Below are 23953 nucleotides of genomic sequence, written 5' to 3'. Positions count from 1 at the left end.
GAAAATTAGACAACACCACAGCCAATGAAGTGAGAGAACCAGTTAAACATGTGTTGTGACAGTAACATAAAAGAACACTTGAAATGTTGCCTTTAACAAAAAAAGATGAATCAAAAACTCGGAAAATGGTAGATTTAGGGACATAGGTTTAATTTGTTAGCAGTTATAGTACAAGACATCAACAAACTAAAGGATTGAGCAGGAAAGAGCTTTTAAAAAAGTAGTAAGACTCATTGCAGTTCATGTGAAATAGAGTGGCTACAGCCTTACGCCTTAAAGAAATATTCTGGTATGCAATGGATGTACTTATAGTAATAGGATGCCTCAGTAATTAATACTAAACCAATTTAACAACTAAATTAGCTTAATTTTTTGTAAAGTATTTCTGTAGGAGATACAATATACTGTGTGATAAATGATAAGCAGGTCTAATATTTAAACTCTGGATAATTGGGTAGGGTCAGGATCATGGCTGTAGGTGGGTGGTAGGTCAGGTGATGGGGAAAGGGAGGAACACAAAGAGGACGACTGGTGGCCGGGAGAACAAGAACAGGGTCTGAAATGATGGCAAATGTTAAAGCCAACAAACATTTTCATCAATCAGGTATTGATAATTGTCATAATTACTGTAATCACATTGCTCAAATAAGAAGTGGTTTTAACACAGGCAACAATAAAGGCTTTGGAAGAGGTCTGCAAAATGACAGTGACGGAGGCTGTGGCAAAATTGAATCATGGCCTGATGGAGGAAAGGTAAGGCAAATCATGACTTTTAAAGGATATTTCCCACTTGACCAATTGATGAAGATGTGTTTAATGTTTCTCAAGATATAAAAATAACTTCTTCTTTTTTTTAAAAACTTTTTTATTGAAGTGAGAAAGAAGACTTCTTCATGTCCATCAGACGTTTGATGTAAAAATAAAGTTGTTTAAAACATGGAAATGTCCAATTTTTGTCATTTTCACAAATAGAATACAGGTTTCACAAATCAGAGAGTGTGTTTTTATGAATCTTCAGAGTCTGTAGATTAATCTAGTCCAAATTTGAGAAGTCTAGGTACAGTGGTTTTGGATCAGGACCTGGTCCAAAGTGGTCTATATGCTGAAAAAACTTTGAAATGTGCCTTTATTGCATTTTCACAAATAGAATAAAGGTTTCACAAATCAGAGAGTGTTTTTTTATGAATCTTCAGGGTCTGTAGATTAATCTAGTCCAGATTTCAGAAGTCTAGGTACAGTGGTTTTGGATCAGGACCTGTTCTAATGAGGTCTGAGTATAAAACAAAAAACGGTGCAATCTCCCCTTTAGAATTGTCATAAATTAAATAAAAGCTTCACAAATACAACAGTGGATGTCATGCAAGGTTATGACTTACCTAACATGTCTAAAATGTTTTCACATCAAGAAGTGTCACAAAAAACAGACAACCAGTGTGCAAACAGTCGCACTGCGCATCAAGTTTATTTCCCCTAAACTTTCCCCTTAAGTGCCGAATCGGAGGCTGGCGAATCGGATGCTAACTTCAGCGTCGTTGCGCGGGTTGGGTTTTTTTCCAACCCGCGGGTCCCGCATTTATTTAATCATTTGACCCGCACCATCCCGCATGCACAACCGCAGCTGTTTTCACAACCCGCCCCCACCCCGCCCCGCTACTATTAAATACACGTTAAATATGTCATTGAACAAGGCTTTTATTCTGTCTGACAAATGTGCTTGAACACAGCCCATAGAGTGGCACTGGAAACGACAAATTAAAATCTTATAAATAAAAAAAAAATATATAGCCTACGTATAAAAATAAGGCATGCTGGACGTACCCGTCTTGTGGCTCTCATGCTTGTATAGCGTATCACAAGAATTGCACTTCACGTAACCAATGCTGCTGTCGTCTACTGCACTAATTACCTCACAGAAATTGTCCCAAACATGAGATTTAATAGCTTGTCCTTCTTTTCTTTTAACTTTGTATTCTCCCGACCGTAATCTTTCCCTCACTTCTTCCATCTTCCCCGCTTCTTTTGATACTGGTTTGTTGTGGCCGCTGCTTGGCGCTTTTGTGACGTCAGGTCGCAGGTAGATTTACCAGACATATTTAATCCTTCATGACCCACCCCACCCCCCCCGCCAATAAAGTGAACATTTCTTGACCCGACCCAACCCGACCCGCGGGTAACCCGCGAGACCCGCGGGTTACGGGTCGGCCCGAGCATCACTAATGTATAGGTCTCCTTTTTTGTTCAGTCAACTTTTTTCAGTTATGTTATGTGTTCTTTACTTTCTTTGGCATAATAGAAAATGTTTGGGGTGGGTTAGGGATTTTCTTATAATTGTTTATATTCCTTACATTGTATTTTTGGTTTTTCCTTTTGGGGGGTGGGTTAGGGATTTATCTTATGTCTTTGTTTATCTTTTTGGGGCAGCAACTATTAGTAATAAAAACAGCAATACAGTTATTTACTTTCAGCAGTATGTATTAACAATGATACTTATTGAATGGCTACTAACATGGATGACTTGAATATCATCTCTTGGAATGTTAAAGGTCTAGGGAACCTCTCTAAAAGGATGAAAATATTATCAGTTTTAAAGGAAGATAAAGCAGATATTGTCTTTTTACAAGAAACCTACTTATCTGATATTGAACACACCAAACTTAAAACAGACTGGGTAGGTCAAGTTTATTTTTCATCATATAAATCCCACAGTAGAGGAACATTTATTTTATTGAATCGAGATGTACATTTCATTTTGGGTAAATTAGTAACAGATCCAAATGGCAGGTTTGTTTTGATATCGGGAACCCTTAATGGAACCACAATGTCTTTTCTAAACATTTATGCTCCTAACTCAGATGAGCCGTCCTTTATTTCTGACATGGTACTATTGTTCAATGAGAATTGTAAAGGGTTGGGTGTCTTGGGAGAAGACCTTAATGTAACTTTGTGTTCAAGAGATAAATCCAATCAAGGCCTCCAATCCTAAATCTGCTAAGGTCCTTCTAGAACTAAGTGCTGAATGTGGTCTAACTGATGTATGGCGGGAATTAAACCCTTGGGTCAGAGATTATACTTTTTTTTCAAATGTTCATAACTCTTATTCTCGACTAGATTACTTTTTTATTCCATCTAACTATATGTACAATATATCCCAGTGTAATATTAATCCTATTGTCCTCTCAGACCATTCTAGAATCCACCTAAAGATCCTACGCGATCAGAAAAGGTTTATCTCTAAGCGATGGAGATTCAATTCTTCTCTTCTTAAAGATAACAAACTCAAATCAATTATACGTGTGTGGATATTAAATTACATTAAAGAAAATAATGAGCCCTCCTTAGAGCCCAATATCATTTGGGAGGCAGCAAAAGCTACACTAAGAGGACTTCTCATCTCATACGTCTCATTTAAAAATTATGAAAAACTTGGTAAAAGAAAAGACATGGAGAGAGAAGTAACACAAAGGGAAAACCTTCATAAAAATGCACCTACTGAGGACAACTGGAAACAATTAGTCACTGCCAAAGCTAAATTAAATACTATGATATCTGAGGAGATCATACAAAAAATGAATTTTATCAAACAAAAAGATTATGAATTTGGAAATAAACCAGGTAAATTATTAGCCCATCAAATAAAGAAGGAGCAAGCTGAAAAGACTATAAAAGCTATATATTCTAGTGATAATAAAATAACCTATGATCCAGGAGAGATTAACCAAACCTTTTTTAACTTCTATAATAATCTTTACAAATCACAAAGGGGATACTCACAGGAAAAATTGGAGGATTACCTCAGCAAAATCAAGTTACCTGAAGTATCAGTTTCGGACCAACACTCCTTAAATTTACCATTCACAGAAGCTGAAATACTGGCTACAATTAACTCAATGCCGTTAAATAAAAGCCCAGGACCAGACGGTTTCTCAGTAGATTTTTACAAAGCGTTTTGGCCTGAGATCCAGCCTATTTTTATGGCAATGGTGAATAACTTCTGTAAGGAAAAAAAACTCCCTCAGACAATGAACTTGGCTCACCTTAGTGTTTTACTTAAAGAAGGCAAAGATCCCATGCAATGCTCATCATATAGGCCTATAAGTCTTTTGGACCATGACTATAAGATTATCACCAAACTTTTAGCTAGAAGGTTGGAGTCAATCCTACCTAAATTAATCAATCCAGACCAGTCAGGTTTTATAAAGGGGAGATATGCAGCTGACAATATAAGGAGAACTCTAAATGTGATAAATTGCATTAATAATCAGCGTTAACCTTCTCTTCTGTTATCCTTAGACGCAGAGAAGGTTTTTGACAGGGTTGAGTGGAGCTTTCTCTTTTCTATTCTGGGTGGTAACATTATTGATTGGATTAAAAGCATTTATAATAGCCCTAAAGCTGCAGTCATAACAAATGGCTACTGCTCAGACTTATTTGCTTTAACTAGAGGGACCAGGCAGGGGTTGCCCTTTGTCACCTTTACTTTTCGCTATGGTGGTTGAACCACTAGCTGCATCTGTTAGAGACAACACCGACATCCAAGGTTTTAAGTTTGACGCTAATGAACATAAATTGTCTTTATATGCTGACGACATTCTTTTATATGTTACTGATCTTGATAATTCTATTCCTCACCTCCTAAATACGATTAAAGAATTTGGTAGTTACTCAGGATACAAGATAAATTTTCACAAGTCCAATGCCGTCTTCCTACACACAACACCAACTGAAGAAATGGTCTCCTCTAGTGGGTTTAACTCTACACCGAAATGCTTTAAGTACCTGGGGATATTTATTACTCCAGATCTGGATAATCTGGTTAAAGAAAGTTATACTCCCCTCTTACTCAGGGTTAAATCAGAGTTATCAAAGTGGGCCTCTTTACCACTGTCACTTTTGGGCAGAATAATTGTAATTAAAATGAATGTCCTCCCAAGATTTCTTTTTCTTTTCCAGATGCTTCCATGTGCGCTATCTGTAGAGTTTTTTAATTCAATTAATAGCTGTCTTTCGAAATTTATTTGGATGAATAAAAAACCGCGGATCAGTTTATTGACTCTCATGAAGCCCGAAACTTTGGGAAGTTTGGGCTTACCCAACCTCCAATGCTACTTCTGGGCAGCCCAAATAAGGAACTTGATTTCATGGTCAATGGAGAGACATGAATCTATGTGGGTTCAGATGGAATCAAAACCATTTGAAACCCTCCTATTTATAAACCATTTTAAAAAGATAAAAAATATGGCCAATTGTTTCCCTGTAATCAACACTCTACAAACTTGGAAAGATTGTAGAAAGAAAATTGGCATTGTCTCTTGTACCTCTATACATTCTCCGATCTTCCAAAATCCAGATCCTAATACTCATATTACTTTGGTCAATACATGTCAATGGACAAACGCTGGCATAATACATTTTAAAGACTTGTTAAATTGGAATTTGCAGATAAAATCATTTAGTGAATTAAAATCAGAATATAACATATCAAATAAACAATTTTTTAAATACCTACAAACTCGAAGCATTACGCTCGCTCTCATTAAGGGAAAAAAATGACGGCTTGAGCTATCTGAAATGGAGGACACTTTGTTATCCTCAGATACAATAAAAGGAAAGATCAGTGAATTTTATAATATTTTAACAAGAGAAGGCCAATCTTCTTTCCAATCATTAAAGAAAATATGGGAGAAGGACTTGGGGAGAACCTTTGAGGATAATATATGGTTAAATATATGCAACAGAATTAATTTCCCATTTACAAGTAATAAAATTAAAGAAGCTAATTTCAAGTTCATTTACAAAACCTACTTAACTCCATCAAAAATGCATAAAATATCAAAGGACATCTCAGCATTATGTCAAAGATGTAAAAAGGTGGAGGGGACATTCAGACATGTTTTGGGACTGCAATCTTTTAAATAGTTATTGGAGCTCAATCCACTCTTTTACTCAGTCAGTTATGGACATACAATTTGTTTGCAGTTTATATTTATTAAATGATACACATAATTTACAGTTAGATCATAAAAAATGCAGGATACTCATCTTGATTACTTATTTTGCAAAGAAATGCATACTTTTGTTTTGGAAGAATGATTCCCCTCCATCTTTCAAGATTTTCCTTGATCAACTGTCCTCATTCTTGCCCTTAGAAAAACTGACTTTGGAGAAATACAATTGTGGACATCTTTTTAAAGAATTTTGGTGCCCTATACTTTTGGGAATGTCGAAAGCATGATCTTGAATATTGAGAAATTATCAATGAACTTGTATGTCAAGAGTTGTATATACGCTGTCCTTTTATTGTTATTTAGGGTATCATATCAGCTTGCCGATGTTTATATAGCTGCCCCATGTACTTTTTTTTTTTTTTTTCTTTAATTTTTTTTAAAAATTATTATTATTTATTCTTATTATATATATATTTTTTATTATTCTTAATATTTCTTTCTTCCTTTTTTTATGGTTTATACCTCTTAGGGTGGGGGGTGGGAATAATACCCAAAAGAAAATTGTAAACTGTAAGACCGAGGATTAGTATCTTCATATGTTATCCGAATCATTTTCTTTTGAGAAATAAAAAGATATTTAAAAAAATTAAAAATAATACCAGCCTGATTATCTTAGAGACTTTACAAATGTCATTAATGCACAGGATGAACAACTGCGGACCCAGTACTGACCCCTGTGGCACACCACATGTAATATCCAAACATGAAGAGGAATATCCACACAACTGCACAAATTGTTTCCTGTTGCTGAAATAACTTCTTTACCAGTTTAAAACTAACCCCCTGATGCTGGACCGTTCTAATTTATTGTAAAGTATTTCATGGTTGATTGTGTCGAATGCTTTTTTTAGGTCGATAAATATCCCAACTGCGTACTGTTTTTGATCTATTGAATTTATAATTTCCTCAACTGTTTCCATTAATGCAAGTGCTGTTGAACGGTTTGGTCTGAATCCATACTGACTGTAAGTCTTTTTTTTTTTTTGAACATTCTTTTTATTGAACATTTTCAAGTATAACAGTTCAGTACAGTGCATACAGATTATGTGCAATAAGTAGCAAATCCAGAATATATCCACAGCAATGATCTCAAAGGACCTTGTTAGGTCTTACAGTTCAGGCAGTAGCACTCCGAGTTCCTAGGTACTTTAACACTTTGTCAAACCTTGTTGAAAAAAGGTCACTCTGACCGTTTAAATAAAATCTTAGTCTTTCCAGGGAAATATACTCTGATATCATAGACTTCCACAGATGTATTGAAGGAGGTTCATCTCCTACCCATTTGTTCATAACAGCCTTTCGTCCCAACATAAACAAAAATTGTACGGTGTTCTTATGTGACCTTAGTGATTCAGGGATACATCCTAATAAACATAATTTTGGATTAGGCTGCAATTGCTTCTTAATTATCACCTTAACTTCCTCACATACAGATTGCCAAAACCGTTGAATCTTTTCACATTCCCATAGGCAGTGAAATCTTGTCCCTAAAATAGTCTTACATTTTGGGCAGTTTGGAGAGGCTCCTACTGTATATTTACTATACATATTTCACCATCTATCGTAGTTTTCAGCTGGGTCTCCCATAGTTTCCATAAAAATTATAGTCTGTCTGTTTTCAGACATTGCAGTCTGGAATAAAATCTGGAAACAAAGTGACCTTGTTTAAGACTATCTAAAAGAGTTTTTCCTAGTGAGTTGAAGTCATCTGGAAGATTGAGAGTATCCATTTTAGTATATACATAGTGTCTGACCTGGAGGTATTTGTAAAATTCTTTTGATTGTAATTTGTATGTAGCCTTTAATGATTCAAACGTTTTAAATTTACCCTATCCCAAAGGTCATAAATATGCTGTCTGTAAGTATTTTATGTTTGTCTATGAATTTGGCTAACCTGCAATTAAATAGTTTTTCTAGAATTTTTGAGAATTGTGGCAGTAGAGAGACAGGTCTATAATTTGTGAAGTTGTGTTTATCCCCTGTTTTGTACAAGGGAAGGACGTTTGCTGTTTTCATTTTGCTTGAAAATTTACTGGTTTGAAATGATAAATTACAGATATAAGTAAGCGGTTGTGAAATTCCCTCTATGACATTTTGGACTGTAGTCATATCAATTCTGTCACAATTTGTGGATCTTTTGGTTTTACAATTTTTAACAATATCAATAATTATTTATCTTCCACAGCTGTTAGAAACAAGGAGGCAGGATTTCTATTAATTAACAGGTCACTCCCTTCTGCAGGAGGCACAGAATCAGGAATTTTTCCCGCAAGTTCAGGCCCAACTTGTATTGTATTGAATGTATTGAAGCTGTTTGCCACCTCATTAGGGAACCTATTGTTCTTCAAGGAATTATTATTATTCATGTTGTAATTGTCATTTTCATTGTCGATAAAGTACTTAGGATAACTCACTTGCTTTGGACCATAATGACAATAAATACAGTGTTCAATATCAAACTGTGTTTTTATCCATTCTTACCTTTTCCTCCGTCATTGTAAGAACTAATCGCTAGTTCGTGACGTTCTGAAACTCTCTCTTCGGCCGTTTCTCAATATCCATACTTGTGTGTACTTGTCCGTACTTGCGTACTCCTGTACTTGTGAAAACGTCATCAGCCTCAGTCCAAGTTCTGTTCCATTTCTCAAGAACGCGAGCAGCGAGTACGGTTCTCATACCCGGAAGTGTTCTTGCTCCGCCCATTTTACCAAGTATGCATCGGGTGGTGACTTGAGCATACTTGGGAAAGCCATATATCCCAGAATGCATTTCGGTGGAACATAGCAGGATAAAATACAAATATAAACTTGAAATAAATATTTTTCTGTGTCCCAGAACGCAGTTTTGAAATCATTTGAGGCGAGAAATTAGTCATTTAGAGTATAAACATGTGGTTTGTGCAATAAGATATGATGTATTTATAGTTTGACAGCGGAGCTGTCGGAGGTGATCAGCTCTGCCTCTGTGGACGCTCGGTGCTCACAGTGCCCGGCACAGAGCAGCGTTACCTCGGCCTGTCCTGATGAAATGATCCGCTGGCTCAGACAGCTCCGTTATTACATACTTGGTGTGATCCATAGATTTGTTATTGACATGTTGTTTTGTTTTTAATGCAAATGTTTTAACCTGACAGTGTGAACTTTTGTATAATATTAATGTTAGATTTATTGTAACTTTGATTTTATATTAAAGTCGCACTGTCATTGTATATGTATTTACATATAATGGACATTATTTTATAGTGTATAAAATATTTAAAATGGGAAAATAACAATATATGTATTTATTAAAAGTATTTTATATGTTCACTCATCAACACTGTAGGTGGCGGTAATGAGGCTTAAGTGCTTCGCGCCACCCGCCATTCAAACAGTAGAACAAGGAAGTACGCTGCTGCTCCAATTGAAGAATCGTGCTCGTGTACTCCCGTACTTGGCAAGTATGTACTTCAGTCGCACTTCTCAAGTATGTACTTTCCAAGTAAGCAAGTACATACTGGCATACTCGGGTATAGAGAAACGGCCTTCGTCTTCCTCCCTTCTCGCGCTCTCGTCCTTCTTCTTCAAATACGTTAACGTCATCAAGTCAGACGTGATCTCTCACCCAATCAGTGTTAAGGGGGCGTGTTTGTAAGGGGCGTGTTTGTAAGGGTCTGCCATAGAGGAACCTTTTTGTTGGAATAACTTGACAACAAACATGGCGCTTTTCGTGTTCGAGTTGGAGGGGGAGCAGAACACACTCTGCCCCGCCCTGAATGAACACTGACTCGACGTTATCGACCTTCGCGAGTTTACGTGTGAGAGAGAGTGTGTGTGTGTGTGCGTGTGTGTCTGTGTGTGTGTGTGTGTGTGTGTGTGCGCGCGCGCTGTGGTGATTACTTCATGTCAAAAGTACATTGACATTTAACAACAACTCAGCAGCGAGAGTCCAATGATCATCGGCGGTTAACGTCTGCGTCGCATCTGCTGCTGACGGACTGAAGGAACAGGGCGCTGAAGGCACTGTACTCTTCTGCACTGACAAAATCACTAACAGTATATTTAAAAAAAAAAGAAAGAAAAGAAAAGAAAAAAGTTTAGTTCGTGTATCGCAGTCATGCCTGTACAACCAGTCGTGAGTCCGTTTCACAGACCTCATTTTTTGGCGGCTGCTGCTCCAGCAGGGGGGAAAGCCAAACTTACTCACCCCGGCAAAGCTATTCTGGCAGGTAAGAAAGTTTGTGTTTCCTTGAAGCAGCTGCTCACCGAGAAACTCTCTGTTTTCACGTCTGACCTCTATGTGCACATGTGAACATTGTTCCACTGAGCTGTAATTATCTGGCATGCAGTAGAAGGGTTAGGGTTAGACAGGAGGTAGTGTGTGTAATGAACCACAATGGATTTTCCCTTAAAGCAAGGGTTCTCCTGATATTTCATTTACTTTTTTGTGGTTTCAGTGGTATAATATATCATATGGGGATCAAGGGAAAGGGTATACCGGGGGTCTGTTTAATTATGTTGTGCCAGTTCAAACTTTTAAATAGTCAGTTCAAAGTTTATACATATGAAAGAATTTTGTTCTAATTTTTCAAGTTCTTTTTCCTTAATAAATAGACTATCCTTTTTCAGTGGAATCTCCTCAGGGCCCCTGATTCGTTCTACGTTTTGTGTCCACAGAGAGTCTCCACAGTCTGCTTATATGGTTGTGATTCCATTAAAACGACTGGAAAGTTTACATGCAAAATCAATGCACTGAGGCGAGTTGATGTGCCATCCGCATTGGCCAAACCAGGTGGTGGGTATGTGTGAATATTGCGGCACATTTTTGCATCATTCACTTTTTTCATTCATGAGTGTTTCTTTTCACCACCAACATGGCTGAAGAAATACAGATTGTGGCGGTCTATCTTTTATAGAGTCATACTGCTCTTTTTTAAATTTTATTAAGGTCTCATTTTTATGTTTGCAACCAGAATATATATTATGGACTTCATGGAGCATATTTTGCATTATTGCCAAAGGTAGGGTGTTTGTTTACATCCACACAGGCCCTATGTGCAACATCGATGACATTTACGTCACATGGACCTCTATGTAGGCCTGTCTCGTTAACACATTTTGCTGGACGATAAATTTTCCTAGAAATGATTGCGATAAACGACAATATTGTTGTTCTGAGACCATTTTCATCCTATACGATAATGGCGTAATAATGCCATAATAACACCTTTTCAAAGATCAATAAACTTTTATTTCCAAAGAATATTTAACACTAGAACTGGAAGACATTTTAAATATCCACAATAAATTAACAAAACAACCAAAAACAATAATTCAAATAAAATTGCAATTCGAAAAATATTAAACATTAGGCTCAGGAGTAGCAATATTGCCAACTGTGCTAAACGTTTTCACTGTGCTTGCCGCATTTAGTTGCTACTCTTTTAATGACACTGACATACCGACTCACTCAGGTTAAAGCGATACTTCACCGATTTGCATGTGGCTTTGTAATGCTTGAATAGCAGTAGTATTCATTTATTTATTTTTTTAAATGTGCTTCCTGCCCTCAGTTTTTCACTGAGTTGTGAAAAAAAATCTGTTTTCCCTTTTCCAAATTAGCCCAAATGTGAGTCAAATTATGCGAAATGTGTCAAAAAATAATGATTTTTATTCAAAATAATAATTTTGCCCTTCAATCTTTGCTTTCATCAAAGAACCATCAAAACTGTTTTCAGCTGTGCTAACATAATTGCACATGGGTTTTCTAATCGCCCAATAGCCTTTTAACAGCAAGCACAGTTTACCATTAGGACACGGGAGTGACCTGCTTGGCATTTCTTAGCGTGGTTCCAGTATGTTAATTAAATGTTTAAATCCAGGGTTTTCCACCACTGAATAAGGTCACATGCTGATGCTACAAACAGGTCTAGCGCACTACAGGGTTTCCCCCAGAAAACCTGCTAAGCCCGGTGGTACCTCTTGGGTAAAACGTGTTGACAGACTCTTAAGAGCAGAGTGCACTTTTCATTGTTTTCACTCCGTGGTCTTAATCTTTGTGAAAGAAGACGCTTTAACGCTGCAATTAAGGGAATAACAGATGCATCAGATGAGCTGATGTCTTTAGTTAACTGCTGAAAGAGAGAGAATGTTCTCTGGTGTGAAGTGAATATCGCGGGGAGTTCATAATCTGTGCCGCACGCATCCAAGTTTTGCTTTTGCGCAGAGACTTTCCAGCGTTTAACAGGTTCTGTTCCACAGTGTTGTAGCTGTGTTTCGACCGCCGAATTATCGGTGCATCCCTAAATATAACATCTTTATTGACAAGAACGATGTAACCATAATAATGACGGCCCGCCAGGCTTATAATACACTGGGGGAAACCCTGCACTAGTTATCGCATTACTGTGAGTTGAATTTTGTGTTTTTCTCCAAATGAGCAAAATAACATAACATAGTTTACACACGGTGGGTTAATTGTCACGGTTGACTCAGTTAAACTCTGAACCACTGAAAATGCATTAACATGATACCAGATTCCTGAAATAACTTTTTTCTATACAGTGGTCATCTACCACATGTTATGCCAGCCCTGGACAGATATTGCCGGGCTGCAGCAGCTGCACTTCGTCTCATGTGTCTTGGAACCTTTAGACTTTAGCACAGAGCAATGTTCAATTTTCAAAGAAATTTGGTTAAAATGAACTGATTTGTCATCCTGTCTCATTCGTCAATGAGTGACAGATGGCTCAACTTCACACACAGAGCTCAGTGTGCACTACAGTTGTGCAATCACAGCTGATAACCCTGCAACACAGATAGGATTTAAGAAAGAGCTGACAGCCTCACAATGACTGTATTCGTTTTTTATAATTGACCATTACAACTCAAATTAAACTTGGGAGAGCTCTAATTTTAAATACATCATTGTCAGCAGTAAGCAATCTTACAGTGTGAGCTGAGAGACCATGGGGTCACAATTACAGCATATTGCTCTGTCAGTCCCTGCACAATTGTTCACCTGGGTCACAAAAGGCTTGTGACTAGGTTAGTTCAGGACTGTTTTTGAAGTCTGGTTGCATCATAATATGGCTGCATCTCCTGTAGGGCTGTAATCAACCAAAGAAACTCTTGGTCGACTAAAGCCCTGAAATTTCGACTAAAAATAGAATAATCGAGGGTGCTTTACGGGTGCGGCTCTTTTCAAATTAAAAGAGGCTCTTATTTTGAAAACACCTGCAGCGGCTGTAGTTCAACAGAGTCTGACGGCTCTGACAGCATTACCTGCAGCTGCGCAATACCATAGCCCGTGATATCCGAAAATAAGTAGTAATATCACCACTGTTGAGGAATATAGAGCGAGACTGAACAGAGGAGCGCAGCTTCACGGCTGAGACACAAACACCGCTGGACGCTGCTGCTGTTGTGGACAGGTGCGCCTGCAGTTATAAAACCACGATTATTAGACTAAAACATTGAAATATGCTAATAATACTGATATGTTCATACTCAAAACGGACGGAGAAACCTTAGCTTATCATTTTTAAACGATATGCCATGTTTGTAATAGAGCTGTTTTTGTAGTAAAGCAAACTGTCGCCTGCAAAGTTTGCGTTTCCCTTTTTTTTTCTTTTCAACCGTCATCTACTTTTGAAAAATGCTGTCACACTGCTGATGTCTTGACATGGATGCGATAGGAGGACTGACTGTAGCCTAACATGAAAAGCTCAAAATTAACGTCTAATTAATGGCAATGCTAATCTGTCTGTCGCTCATGAGCCACGCAGCGACAACAACCCACTGGGCTGGACTAAACCAAAATAGTGGAAAACAAGGGGGTGTTCTCTGAAGACACGCTGTTAATTGTGAAACACGGGTGCTCTAAAACACCCCCATTAGCACTTGGTACTTTCCTCCTACTGAAATTCACCATAAAAAAAAAATAAAAATTGTCGACCAATCACAATTTTGGTTGAGCCAGAGCTTGTCGACCAAGACGTCGACCAGTCGACTTTGACTTTACAGCCCTTATCTCCTGCACCAAGAGCAAAGCTCCAATCCTCCAATGCCAATTATTAAAAAATGGCAAATATTAGCCAGATTATTCTGCCTACTTATCAACATGGACATCGACACCACACGTCTCACTCGCAAAGCCATCTGGATCCGCACCCCTCCCTCCCCGAGGGTGTCATATAACATGTTAGTTATATTATTATTGTATAAAGCATTATCAGTATAAAGCATTAATAAATATATCGGGTGTGTGGTGGTAACCTCGACTGGACCAGCCATACATTTGCCCTGCATGCCACGATGTCTCACTCCAAGGTTTTCTCAAAATTTGGCAGTCCTGCAACAGGAGACTGCGGTCAAGCTCCAACATTTCAAGTGCGCCGTTATTGAGATTGACCGCAGTCTCCTGTTGCAGGACTGCCAACATTTGTCTTAGGTTAAAACTATCCTAAAACAATGAGTCATTAATCAATGTGGAAACTGCTCTTTCCTCATTCACTTTCAAAATATCTGTTAAAGTGCCCCTACATGTTGAACTTGATAAACTGGTTCTGTATCTTTTTCCAGCTTGAATATGTGGAGATAATACAGGTACTGCAAGAAGGCATGTTTGCAGATGATGTCGGTGTGAACTGTTTTTGATTCAGGTTTGATTTGTGGCTACAGCTGGAAAAGCCAGGCTGTAATTAAAGGGATGTTTGGGGGTGTCATAACTGGCACTTTGAAAAAAACTATTGGGAAAAAAAGCAGTTGCCAACCTTGTGCATGTACATGCATGACCAGGATGACTTGCATGTTTGAATGCAGGCTGAATTTTCTGCATGTTAGTTTTGTGTGTGAACTAGAACAAGTGCATGCTCAAGACTGTGGTGTCTTGCTGTTAGCTATTGATCTTTAGGCTGTAAACTCACTGTAAGGTTTCTCCCTGTGTTTTAACCTCTGTATTTGTCTCATACATTATAGAAACCAGTCACTGGCTGACTGCTGCTGTGTTGTTATGGGGTGATGTGGTGAAGGCTGTGTGGCGTGAAGGCTGCACACACCCCCTTGAGTAAAGTCAGTCGTAAGAGTGGGAGTATCTGTGGGCAGAATCACACTGAGGTCAGCTTAGCCAATCAGCAGACAGCTGTGTATGCCTTCGAGGCAGATGTGTGAGAAGGTGGAGCTGAGCTACTCTTCACTCAGGTTCAGCTGATTTAAATGTACAGTTCCTCTCAGTCAGGGGTGTCAAACACATTGTAAGTCAGGGACCACATACATTTTTTACATTTAATTAATCTTTTCACAAAACAAAGACATTTATTCACATGTATCTGGAACTAAAAATTCTAAAATATGTCAAGATGTAGACGATTATGTTACTACATGTCCATGTAGTATTCCTGAAACTGAAATGGGTGCTAATAAAAATGTGAACCCAAATTAGGAATTACTGTATGTATAACTACATAATTGTAGTTTATTATCTCAAATGTAGTGTCAACTTTCCTGCTCTGCTTCAGTGGTCAGGGAGCTGTGGCTGCTCCAGGTTAAAACCCTTCTACAGATAGGGGATAAACACGTGGAAACTCAGCTTGATCTGGAAGAGTCTGAGCGTTTATTTCTCTCAACAGGCTTGGAACACTTCATAGTGATTAATGCTAACTCTGCCCATATGCCGGCTTCTCTCTCTACACACACATACACAGCGCTGCTTGCTCACTGTCTCTCCCTGCTTGTACACTTGCCCAATTAGTTTACACCAATTTGTATTGGGTGCCAGATTGGACCTTCTGGTGGGCCTGTTCTGGCCTTAGTCACCCCTGCTCAGTGCAACTGAAACCTGAAAGTGTATTTTACTGTAAACTGTGTACAATTCATTTGTGAGTATTTCTTACCTCTTTTGGACCTTTTCTGTCATAATCACTGTCCTTGTCGGGACCAGTAGTCCTCATGGAGACCAAAACCTGGTCCTTGTTCCGAAGTTGTCCCAAACGGAGCTCGAACCCAGGAATCCGGGTCTTCTTGCTGCAAAGGAAAGAGTGCTAACCTCTACACCAACCATGGGCCCCAGTAATCGGCCAGTCATGAAATATTATTATTATTATTATTATTATTATTATTATTATTATTATTATTATTGTTATTATTATTATTATTATTATTATCATTATCATTATCATTATTATTATTATTATTATTATTATTATTAATAATAAAAAAGTGGTAGTGCCCCCTCATCTGCCTCATCTGGTGCAGACAAACGGCCCTTTTATTTCTGCGCACCGCCCCTGCGCTGCTCTCTTCTCCCTCTCCTTCGCTTCTGCGTCTCCAAGCGGTCTCTTCCAAAGCAGACTGGATGTTTTATCCCCATATAAAAATAATGATCTTTATGACGAGGATGGAGTACAGTCACGTTGAAGTGCAGGTGATCCGAGTAGATCTGAGTAAAACGTGGTGACAGACTCTGAAGAGCAGAGCACACTTTTCATTGTTTTTACTCTGTGGTCTCAATATTTATGTTGAAGACGCTTTAGTGCTGTAATTAAGGGAATAACAGATGTATCAGATGAGCTGATCTCTTAAGTTAACTGCTCAAAGAGAGAGAATGTTCCATATTACAAAGAAATCATTAAAATTGAATAATCAAGACAATTGACAACCTCATTATTTCCGTGTTTGACAAACACTATTCGGCATTTCAAGGTTTCTGACAATTTATGGACCAAACGATTACTTGATTAAAGAAAAGAAAATAATCGACAGAATCAATTATGAAAATAATCGTTAGTTGCAGCCGTAGTTCTTTCACATACCAAAACTTTTAACTTTGATACAGGAGTAACGACTATGTATATACATTTAATAAGCTTAAATAACTGATCAACGTGTATATATATATATATATATATACTGTATGTTTTTGTTTTTATTTTTTATTTAATTAATTTGATTTTTTATTATTTTATCTAAATTGTTGGCAATTAATTAGTATTTAACTAATAATCGATTTTTAATTTACTCTTCCAACCCATCTGTTATCAGATGTGACATTTTAACATGCCATTTGATGTTTTGCATGACGGGTATAAAAGTGTACAATTTAACTTAATCTGACAAAGTGTATGGGAGCACTGCATTTAAAACAGAATATTAGCTGTTGGTGAGAGTGGATATTAATAATTGTGAGTACTTGGAGAGTGTGAATTTCTCTGTGAGATGAATAAAGTATCTATCTATCTATCTATCTATCTATCTATCTATCTATCTATCTATCTATCTATCTATCTATCTATCTATCTATCTATCTATCTATCTATCTATCTATCTATCTATCTATCTATCTATCTATCTATCTATCTATCTAATCAAAGAAACATAACATATCATGTAACAATAGCCTTAACTTTTTCAACAATCATTAACCTGTTGTTATTTACACATTTGTTTTCAGTTTGTTGATGTAGATTTTACACGAATGCCTCTCTGATGTGGTGTTAATCCTAATGTTCTTGGCGCTTTTGTGAAAATAAATCTGTTCTTGGATTGATGGATAACGTGTTTTCCTTTTTCTTTCTCCGTTATTTCAGGTGGGATTGCAGGGGGCATAGAGATCTGCATCACCTTCCCTACAGAGTATGTGAAAACACAGCTGCAGCTCGATGAGAAGGCAAATCCTCCCAAGTACAGAGGCATTGGTGAGTTTATACTTAAAAAACACTATTGTTGCCTATGTTTGGTTATTAGTTTCTGTCTTTAGATGAGTTTGTGTTTACCATGTTTATGAACTGTTGTGACATTCATGACCTCAGACCTTGGGATTGTGATGTGTTTGTTGACCTTTTCAAGTCATTAAACCAAATGTTATCAAGTTAATGGATCACTAAATAGATAAATCACATTGTCAGAAATAGGGCTGTTATCATAATCAATATAATCTATCTATTATTTTCTTGATTAATCGAGTAGTTGAATGTCAGAAAATGCAGATGTTACAGACTTACCCTGGCAGAACTTAGCCTCAGGTCGGTTGAACGAAAGCAATGGCGCATAAGTTACCATGGGCAGGGATTAAAACTAACTTTTTTTCACAACCGTCCCGGAAACGTCCCGAAAAACATTTTGAACCGTCCTGAATCGTCCTGAATCGTCCCGAAAAACTTTTTTTACATTTTGAGTTGTTACTTACTTCTAATATAATAAAAACACAATACATTGTGTTGATAATAAATAATATATTTATTTCCAGACTAGATTTGTTGTGTTGTAGATGACAACCAACACACTCAGTCACAGAACTGTGGTCTACCGGACCTATTGCCACTACTCCACCATTTAGTGACTGCATTTAGTGGGTTGTAGTCGTCATGAGAAGGGCCATGCATTGAGATTTGCATGAGGCTGTTTAGGGCTGTCAAAATTACTCAAAAATGACTTTTGAAAAAACACAAATATTCAAATATCTGTATTTGCGCATGATATCAATGACGCGCACATCTGGTGTGCGCTGCATCCGCTGCATCTGGGGGCTTTAAATCAGCCAGACTGTCAGGTGATGACAGCATGACGTCAATAACAGGACGAACTAATACAACCAGACATAAATACTTGTAGATGTAGTTTATTTAAGTTTAAACATATTTCACAACATATTACCTACACAAAAATAAGTAAATTAACTAATGACCAAGAGCGCAGATCTCTCTCGCTCGCTCTCTCTCTGCGCTTACTGGTTTAGAGACTTTCCATCGTTTAACAGGTGTTGTTCCACAGTGAACTCGCTCTGTTTCGACCGCCGAATTATCGGTGCATCCCTAAATATAACATCTTTATTGACAAGAACGATGTAACCGTAATAATGACGCACTTGATAGTGTGACTTGGGTTTCAATTGGCACCTGGACATGCGTGCGCTGTGCTGATTACATGGGGGCGCATGCGCTCTTGTTCCCCGGTATAGAAAAAGCCGTGGTGTATAAAAACATCTATTTTAAATAAATAAACAAGCAACGCTAAGCCTGGCGGGGCTTCATTCAGTGATTGAAACAAACATGTCAACATTAATGAAATGTTTACATGCAGTGCGGGCGTGCAAAGCAGACAGCCGCGCTGCAGCTCGAGCGGTGCACAGTGAGAGAGGAGCAGTCTCTGCGTCTCACTGAACACAAACATGAGCGCGCAGACATTTACCTTTTCACATCAGTATTTCCCACCGACCACGAACCCGTTCTGGTTCACAGAAAGTGTTGAAAACTTAAACAGAAAAATTTAGTCAGTCAAAATTGTCTTTCGTCCCGTGGTCGTCCCGAGAGAGAATATTGATCGTCCCGATGACAATTAATGACGTCCACCGGGACGACGGACGGTGTTAATTTTAATCTCTGCCATGGGCGATTTTTGCGGTTAGCCCCCGACAGAAAGCGTCCTTCAGCGCCACCTCTTTGCACCCGATGTTGGCTGCGGCTGACCGAAAGTGGATGAAATACTCACCCACATTTACTGATTACTGATGTACCTGATTTACTAAGATCCCAAATAGAGAGCGCTAAATTACGTGCGGAAGCCTAAAGACTGCGCCTGCTGCCGGTTTGCGTTTTGCGGGTGACCTACTCAGATTTCCGCCGCAATTGACTACAGGCGCAGAAGTGGTTAAGACCGCCCTATTTAAATGAAGATTTTGCGATCGTCAAGGGTTGTCAACATGGAGAAAGAGATAGTGCAGACTCAACGGAAGCGCAGAATGAAAATTGAAACCACTGAACAGAACATACAGCTGACATTATAACTGGGATCGAGGGATATGACATCCTTGAAGGGGCCGTACATACAGTTAGGTCCATAAATATTTGGACATCGACACAGTTCTCTTTATTTTGGCTCTATACACAACTACAATGGATTTTAAATGAAACGAACAAGATGTGCTCTAATGGTACACTTTCAGCTTTAATTTGAGGGTATTTACATCCAAATCAAGTGAAAGGTGTAGGAATTAGAACACTTTCTATATGTGCCTCCCACTTTTTAAGGGAACAAAAGTAATGGAACAATTGACTGAAAAGCTATTTCATGGACAATTGTGGGCTATTCCCTCATTATTTCATCTTCAACGACACAGGTAAAAGTTCTGGAGTTGATTCCAGGAGTGACATTTGCATTTTGAATCTGTTGCTGTTAACTTTCTATGTGAGATCCAAGGAGCTGTCACTGTCAGTGAAGCAAGCCATCGTGAGGCTGAAAAATAAAATAAAAAACATCAGAGAAATAGCAAAAACATTAGGTGTGGCCAAATCAACTGTTTGGAAAATTATTAAAAAGAAAGAACGCACCGGTGAGCTCAGCAACACCAAAGGACCTGGAAAACCACAGAAAACCACTGTGGTGGACGACAGAAGAATTATTTCCCTGGTGAAGAAAAAGCTCTTCACAACAGTTGGCCAGATCAAAAACACTCTCCAGGAGGTAGGTGTATGTGTTTCAAAGTCAACAATCAAAACAAGACTTCACCAGAGTGAATACAGAGGGTTCACCACGAGATGGAAACCATTAGTGAGCCTCAAAAACAGGAAGACAAGATTAGAATTTGCCAAACAACACCTAAAAAAGCTGTTATAATTCTGGAAGAACATCCTCTGGACAGATGAGACCAAGATCAACTTGTACCACAGTGATGGGAAGAGAAGAGTGTGGAGAAGGAAAGGAACTGCTCATGATCCACAACATACCACCTCATCAGTGAAGCATGGTGGTGCTAGTGTCATGGTGTGGACATGTATGGCTGTCAATGGAACTGGTTCCCTTGTATTTATTGATGATGTAACTGCTGACAAAAGCAGCAGGATGAATTCTGAAGTGTTTCCAACAATATTATCTGCTCATATTCAGCCAAATGCTTCAGAACTCATTGGACGGCGCTTCACAGTGCAGATGGACAATGACCCAAAGCATACTGCAAAAGCAACCAAAGAGTTTTTTTAAGGCAAATATAGAATGTTATCAGTCAATCACCTGACCTGAATCTGAATGAGCATGCATTTCACTTGCTGGAGACCAAACTGAAGGGAAAATGCCCCAAGAACAAGCAGGAACTGAAGAGCGTGTCAGTAGAGGCCTGACAGAGCATCACCAGGGATGAAACCCAGTGTCTGGTGATGTCTCTGACATATCAAACAAAGAAAAGTATGGACTATGGATGAAAAAAAGCTGCCACACTCTCCTCCTGACTCACTTGCAGCTCACTGAGAGCTGCCAGGGAGCGCGCTGCTGTTTCTCTCAAGATTACACATAGGTCTATAAATAATAATAATAATACATTTAATAAAATATATCTAATAATAATAAATGAATAAATAAATAAAGCAGATCATCACAACGGCAGCCGCGGCTGCATTTTAGTCCCAGTCCGTCCCTGGTTTCATCTGTGTTCTTTCAGTCAGGCCGAGCTTCCATTACGCGTGGCAACAGCCTTTTGTCAGACATCAGATGCGACGGCACAATCGAGATATAAATCTATGTGCTGATTCAGATAGTTACACTAAATAGTGATTGTTGTGATTATTTATTGCATTTAAATGTGCCTGGAACTGTGGAAACCTGCCTGTGAGGTTTTGGTGACGTTTACGCACCACTCAGCCAAACTACCACTGCGCCGCCTGCGCTTCGCCGTGCACCAAGAGTAGACCAGGTTGGAGCTGGATCTGTTAAGGAAAAACGGGGAATTTATGACCCTGTTTTTTATTTAAAAAAAAGGGAACACAGGTACGACCCCTCCTTGAACCACAAATTGCAGAAACGCATTTCTCCTCTGGATATCTATATTTAATTTATTCAGGTATACCAAAAAAGAAATGAATGTGCGTCATCTTTGAACGAGTAGTTGAACATGCTCTGGAAAAAACGTAATTTCCTGATTTACAAAAAGTATTTTTGTTTATGGATTTCGCAGAGGATTATGCTTCAGCAGGGGTGCAGAAGTATGTGCGTAACCGCAGGCATTTTTGCTCACGGCTGTGCCAGTTAAGACCTGCCTTTCAAACTTGCTAATTATAGACGCAAAAATAAGCACCGCAATCAAATTCAGGTTTGATAAATCACTTTGTGCGTGCTAAAATAACATATTTACATTTTCTCCTCCCAGCATATGCGAAATTGCGTGTAAACGCCCCACATTGCATATGCATTAAGGCAAAACCCTTAAATGGATTGCGAGTGCTATTTTGCCCGTCTGAGAGACACAATCATATTAGCGTGTGCAATCCAGTTTGCGCACATTTTTGCATGCGCAAAGCTTTAGTAAATCAGGCCAGAAGTCATTCTTGACGTCCCTGCGCACCTATGGCCGCCTTTACCACTCCAGTCTCGGCTGAGTCAATTTTTGATCAGTGGGCTTTGTTACGAGAAGACTCTCAGGGCCTGATTTACTAAAGCTTTGCGCGTGCAAAAACGTGTGCAAACTGGATTGCACACGCAGATTAGCGTTGATGCTGATCTACTAACAGGGCGCAACGAGGAGTGGGTCCCTCAGACGGGCAAAATAGCACTCGCAACCCATTTAGCGTTCTTGCCTTAATGCAGATGCAATATGGGGCGTTTACACGCTATTTTGCGTGTGATGGGAGGAGAAAATGTAAATATGTTATTTTAGCACGCGCAAAGTGATTTATCAAACCTGAAACTGATTGCGGTGTTTATTTTTGCGTCTATATTTAGCACGTTTGAAAGGCAGGTCTTAACTGGCACAGCGGTGCGCGGACATGGCTGCGGTTATTTGTAGTTATATTTGTAAATCAGGAAATTACGCTTTTCCAGAGCATGTTCAACTACGCGTTCACAGATGACGCACATTCATTTCTTATTTGGTATATCTGAATAAATTAAATATAGATATCCAGAGGAGAATTGCGTGTTTATACTGGTATGGGCTTACCTTGGTCTGCAGTTTGTGGTTCAAGGAGGAGTCGTACCTATGTTCCCCGGCTAAGACTGGAGGAACGGGGAACCCCGCTTTACCTTAACGGGTCCAGCTCTAACCTGGTCTACTCTCGGTGCACGGCGAAGCGCAGGTGGCACAGTGCGCACACGTCACCAAAACCTCACAGGCAGGTTACCCTAAACCTAACCCTTCCAGTTCCAGACACATTTAAATGCAATAAATAATCACAACAATCACTATTTAATGTAACTATCTGAATCAGCTATAGATATGTCATCTATATCGATTGTCCCGTCGCCTCTGACGTCAGATCAAAGGCTGTTGGCACGCGTAATGGAAACTCAGCCTGACTGAATGAACACAGATGAAACCAGGGACGGACTGGGACTAGAAAGCCGTTTTGATGATCCGCTTTATTTATTTATTTACATATTGACAAAAAAGTGACTCATCCATTGAAATTAGACCTATGTGTAATCTTGAGAGAAACAGCAGAACTCGCTCCCTGGCAGCTGTCAGTGAGCTGCAGGTGAGTCAGGGGGAGAGTGCAGCACCTTCTTCTTTTGTTTTTTTTTACAGCAACATCCATTGTCCATAGTTTTCTTTGTTTGATACGTCAGGTAATGATGGAGCTGTCCAAAATACCGACGCAGGATTAAAATAATAATAATATAAAAAGGTCCTATGGACCCGGGGAACAAGGACGTCATATCCCTCGATCTCAGTTATCAGCTCATCGCTGAACGTCACTTTCTGTTCAGTGGCTTCAAATTTAATTCTGCGCTTCCGTTGAGTCTGCTCTTTCTCCATGTGGACAACTCTTGACTCGCGCAAAATCCTCATTAAAATAGGGCGGTCTTAACCACTTCTGCGCCTGTAGTCAATTGCGGCCGCAATCTTAGTAGTTCACCCGCAAAATATAATCCAGTAACAGGCGCAGTCTTTCTGCTCGCGCAAGCAATTTAGCGCTCGCTATTTGGAATCTTAGTAAATCAGGCCCTCAGTCTTGGACTCAAATGCACGAGAGCATGAGCAGGTTTCAA

At 38.8% G+C, this 23953-nt stretch overlaps 1 protein-coding gene across 1 annotated transcript in view; it reads left to right on the top strand.

Annotated features, from left to right (window-relative positions):
- The first annotated feature begins 9805 nt into the window (after window positions 1-9805).
- Window positions 9806-23953, top strand: part of LOC310943875 (tricarboxylate transport protein B, mitochondrial-like) — a 50099-nt gene continuing 35951 nt past the window's right edge. Inside the window, exons 1-2 of the mRNA XM_083909553.1 lie at window positions 9806-10212; window positions 17569-17676. Of these exons, the coding sequence (XP_083765679.1) occupies window positions 10101-10212; window positions 17569-17676 (220 nt within the window). The 5' untranslated portion in view covers window positions 9806-10100. The remainder of the gene's footprint in view (window positions 10213-17568; window positions 17677-23953) is intronic.

This window comes from Microchirus variegatus, assembly GCF_963457635.1.
Source record: "Microchirus variegatus genome assembly, chromosome: 23".
Taxonomy (NCBI): Eukaryota; Metazoa; Chordata; class Actinopteri; order Pleuronectiformes; family Soleidae; genus Microchirus; species Microchirus variegatus.
Note: the sequence above shows the minus strand (reverse complement) of the source record. Positions and strands in the feature narration are given on the sequence as shown.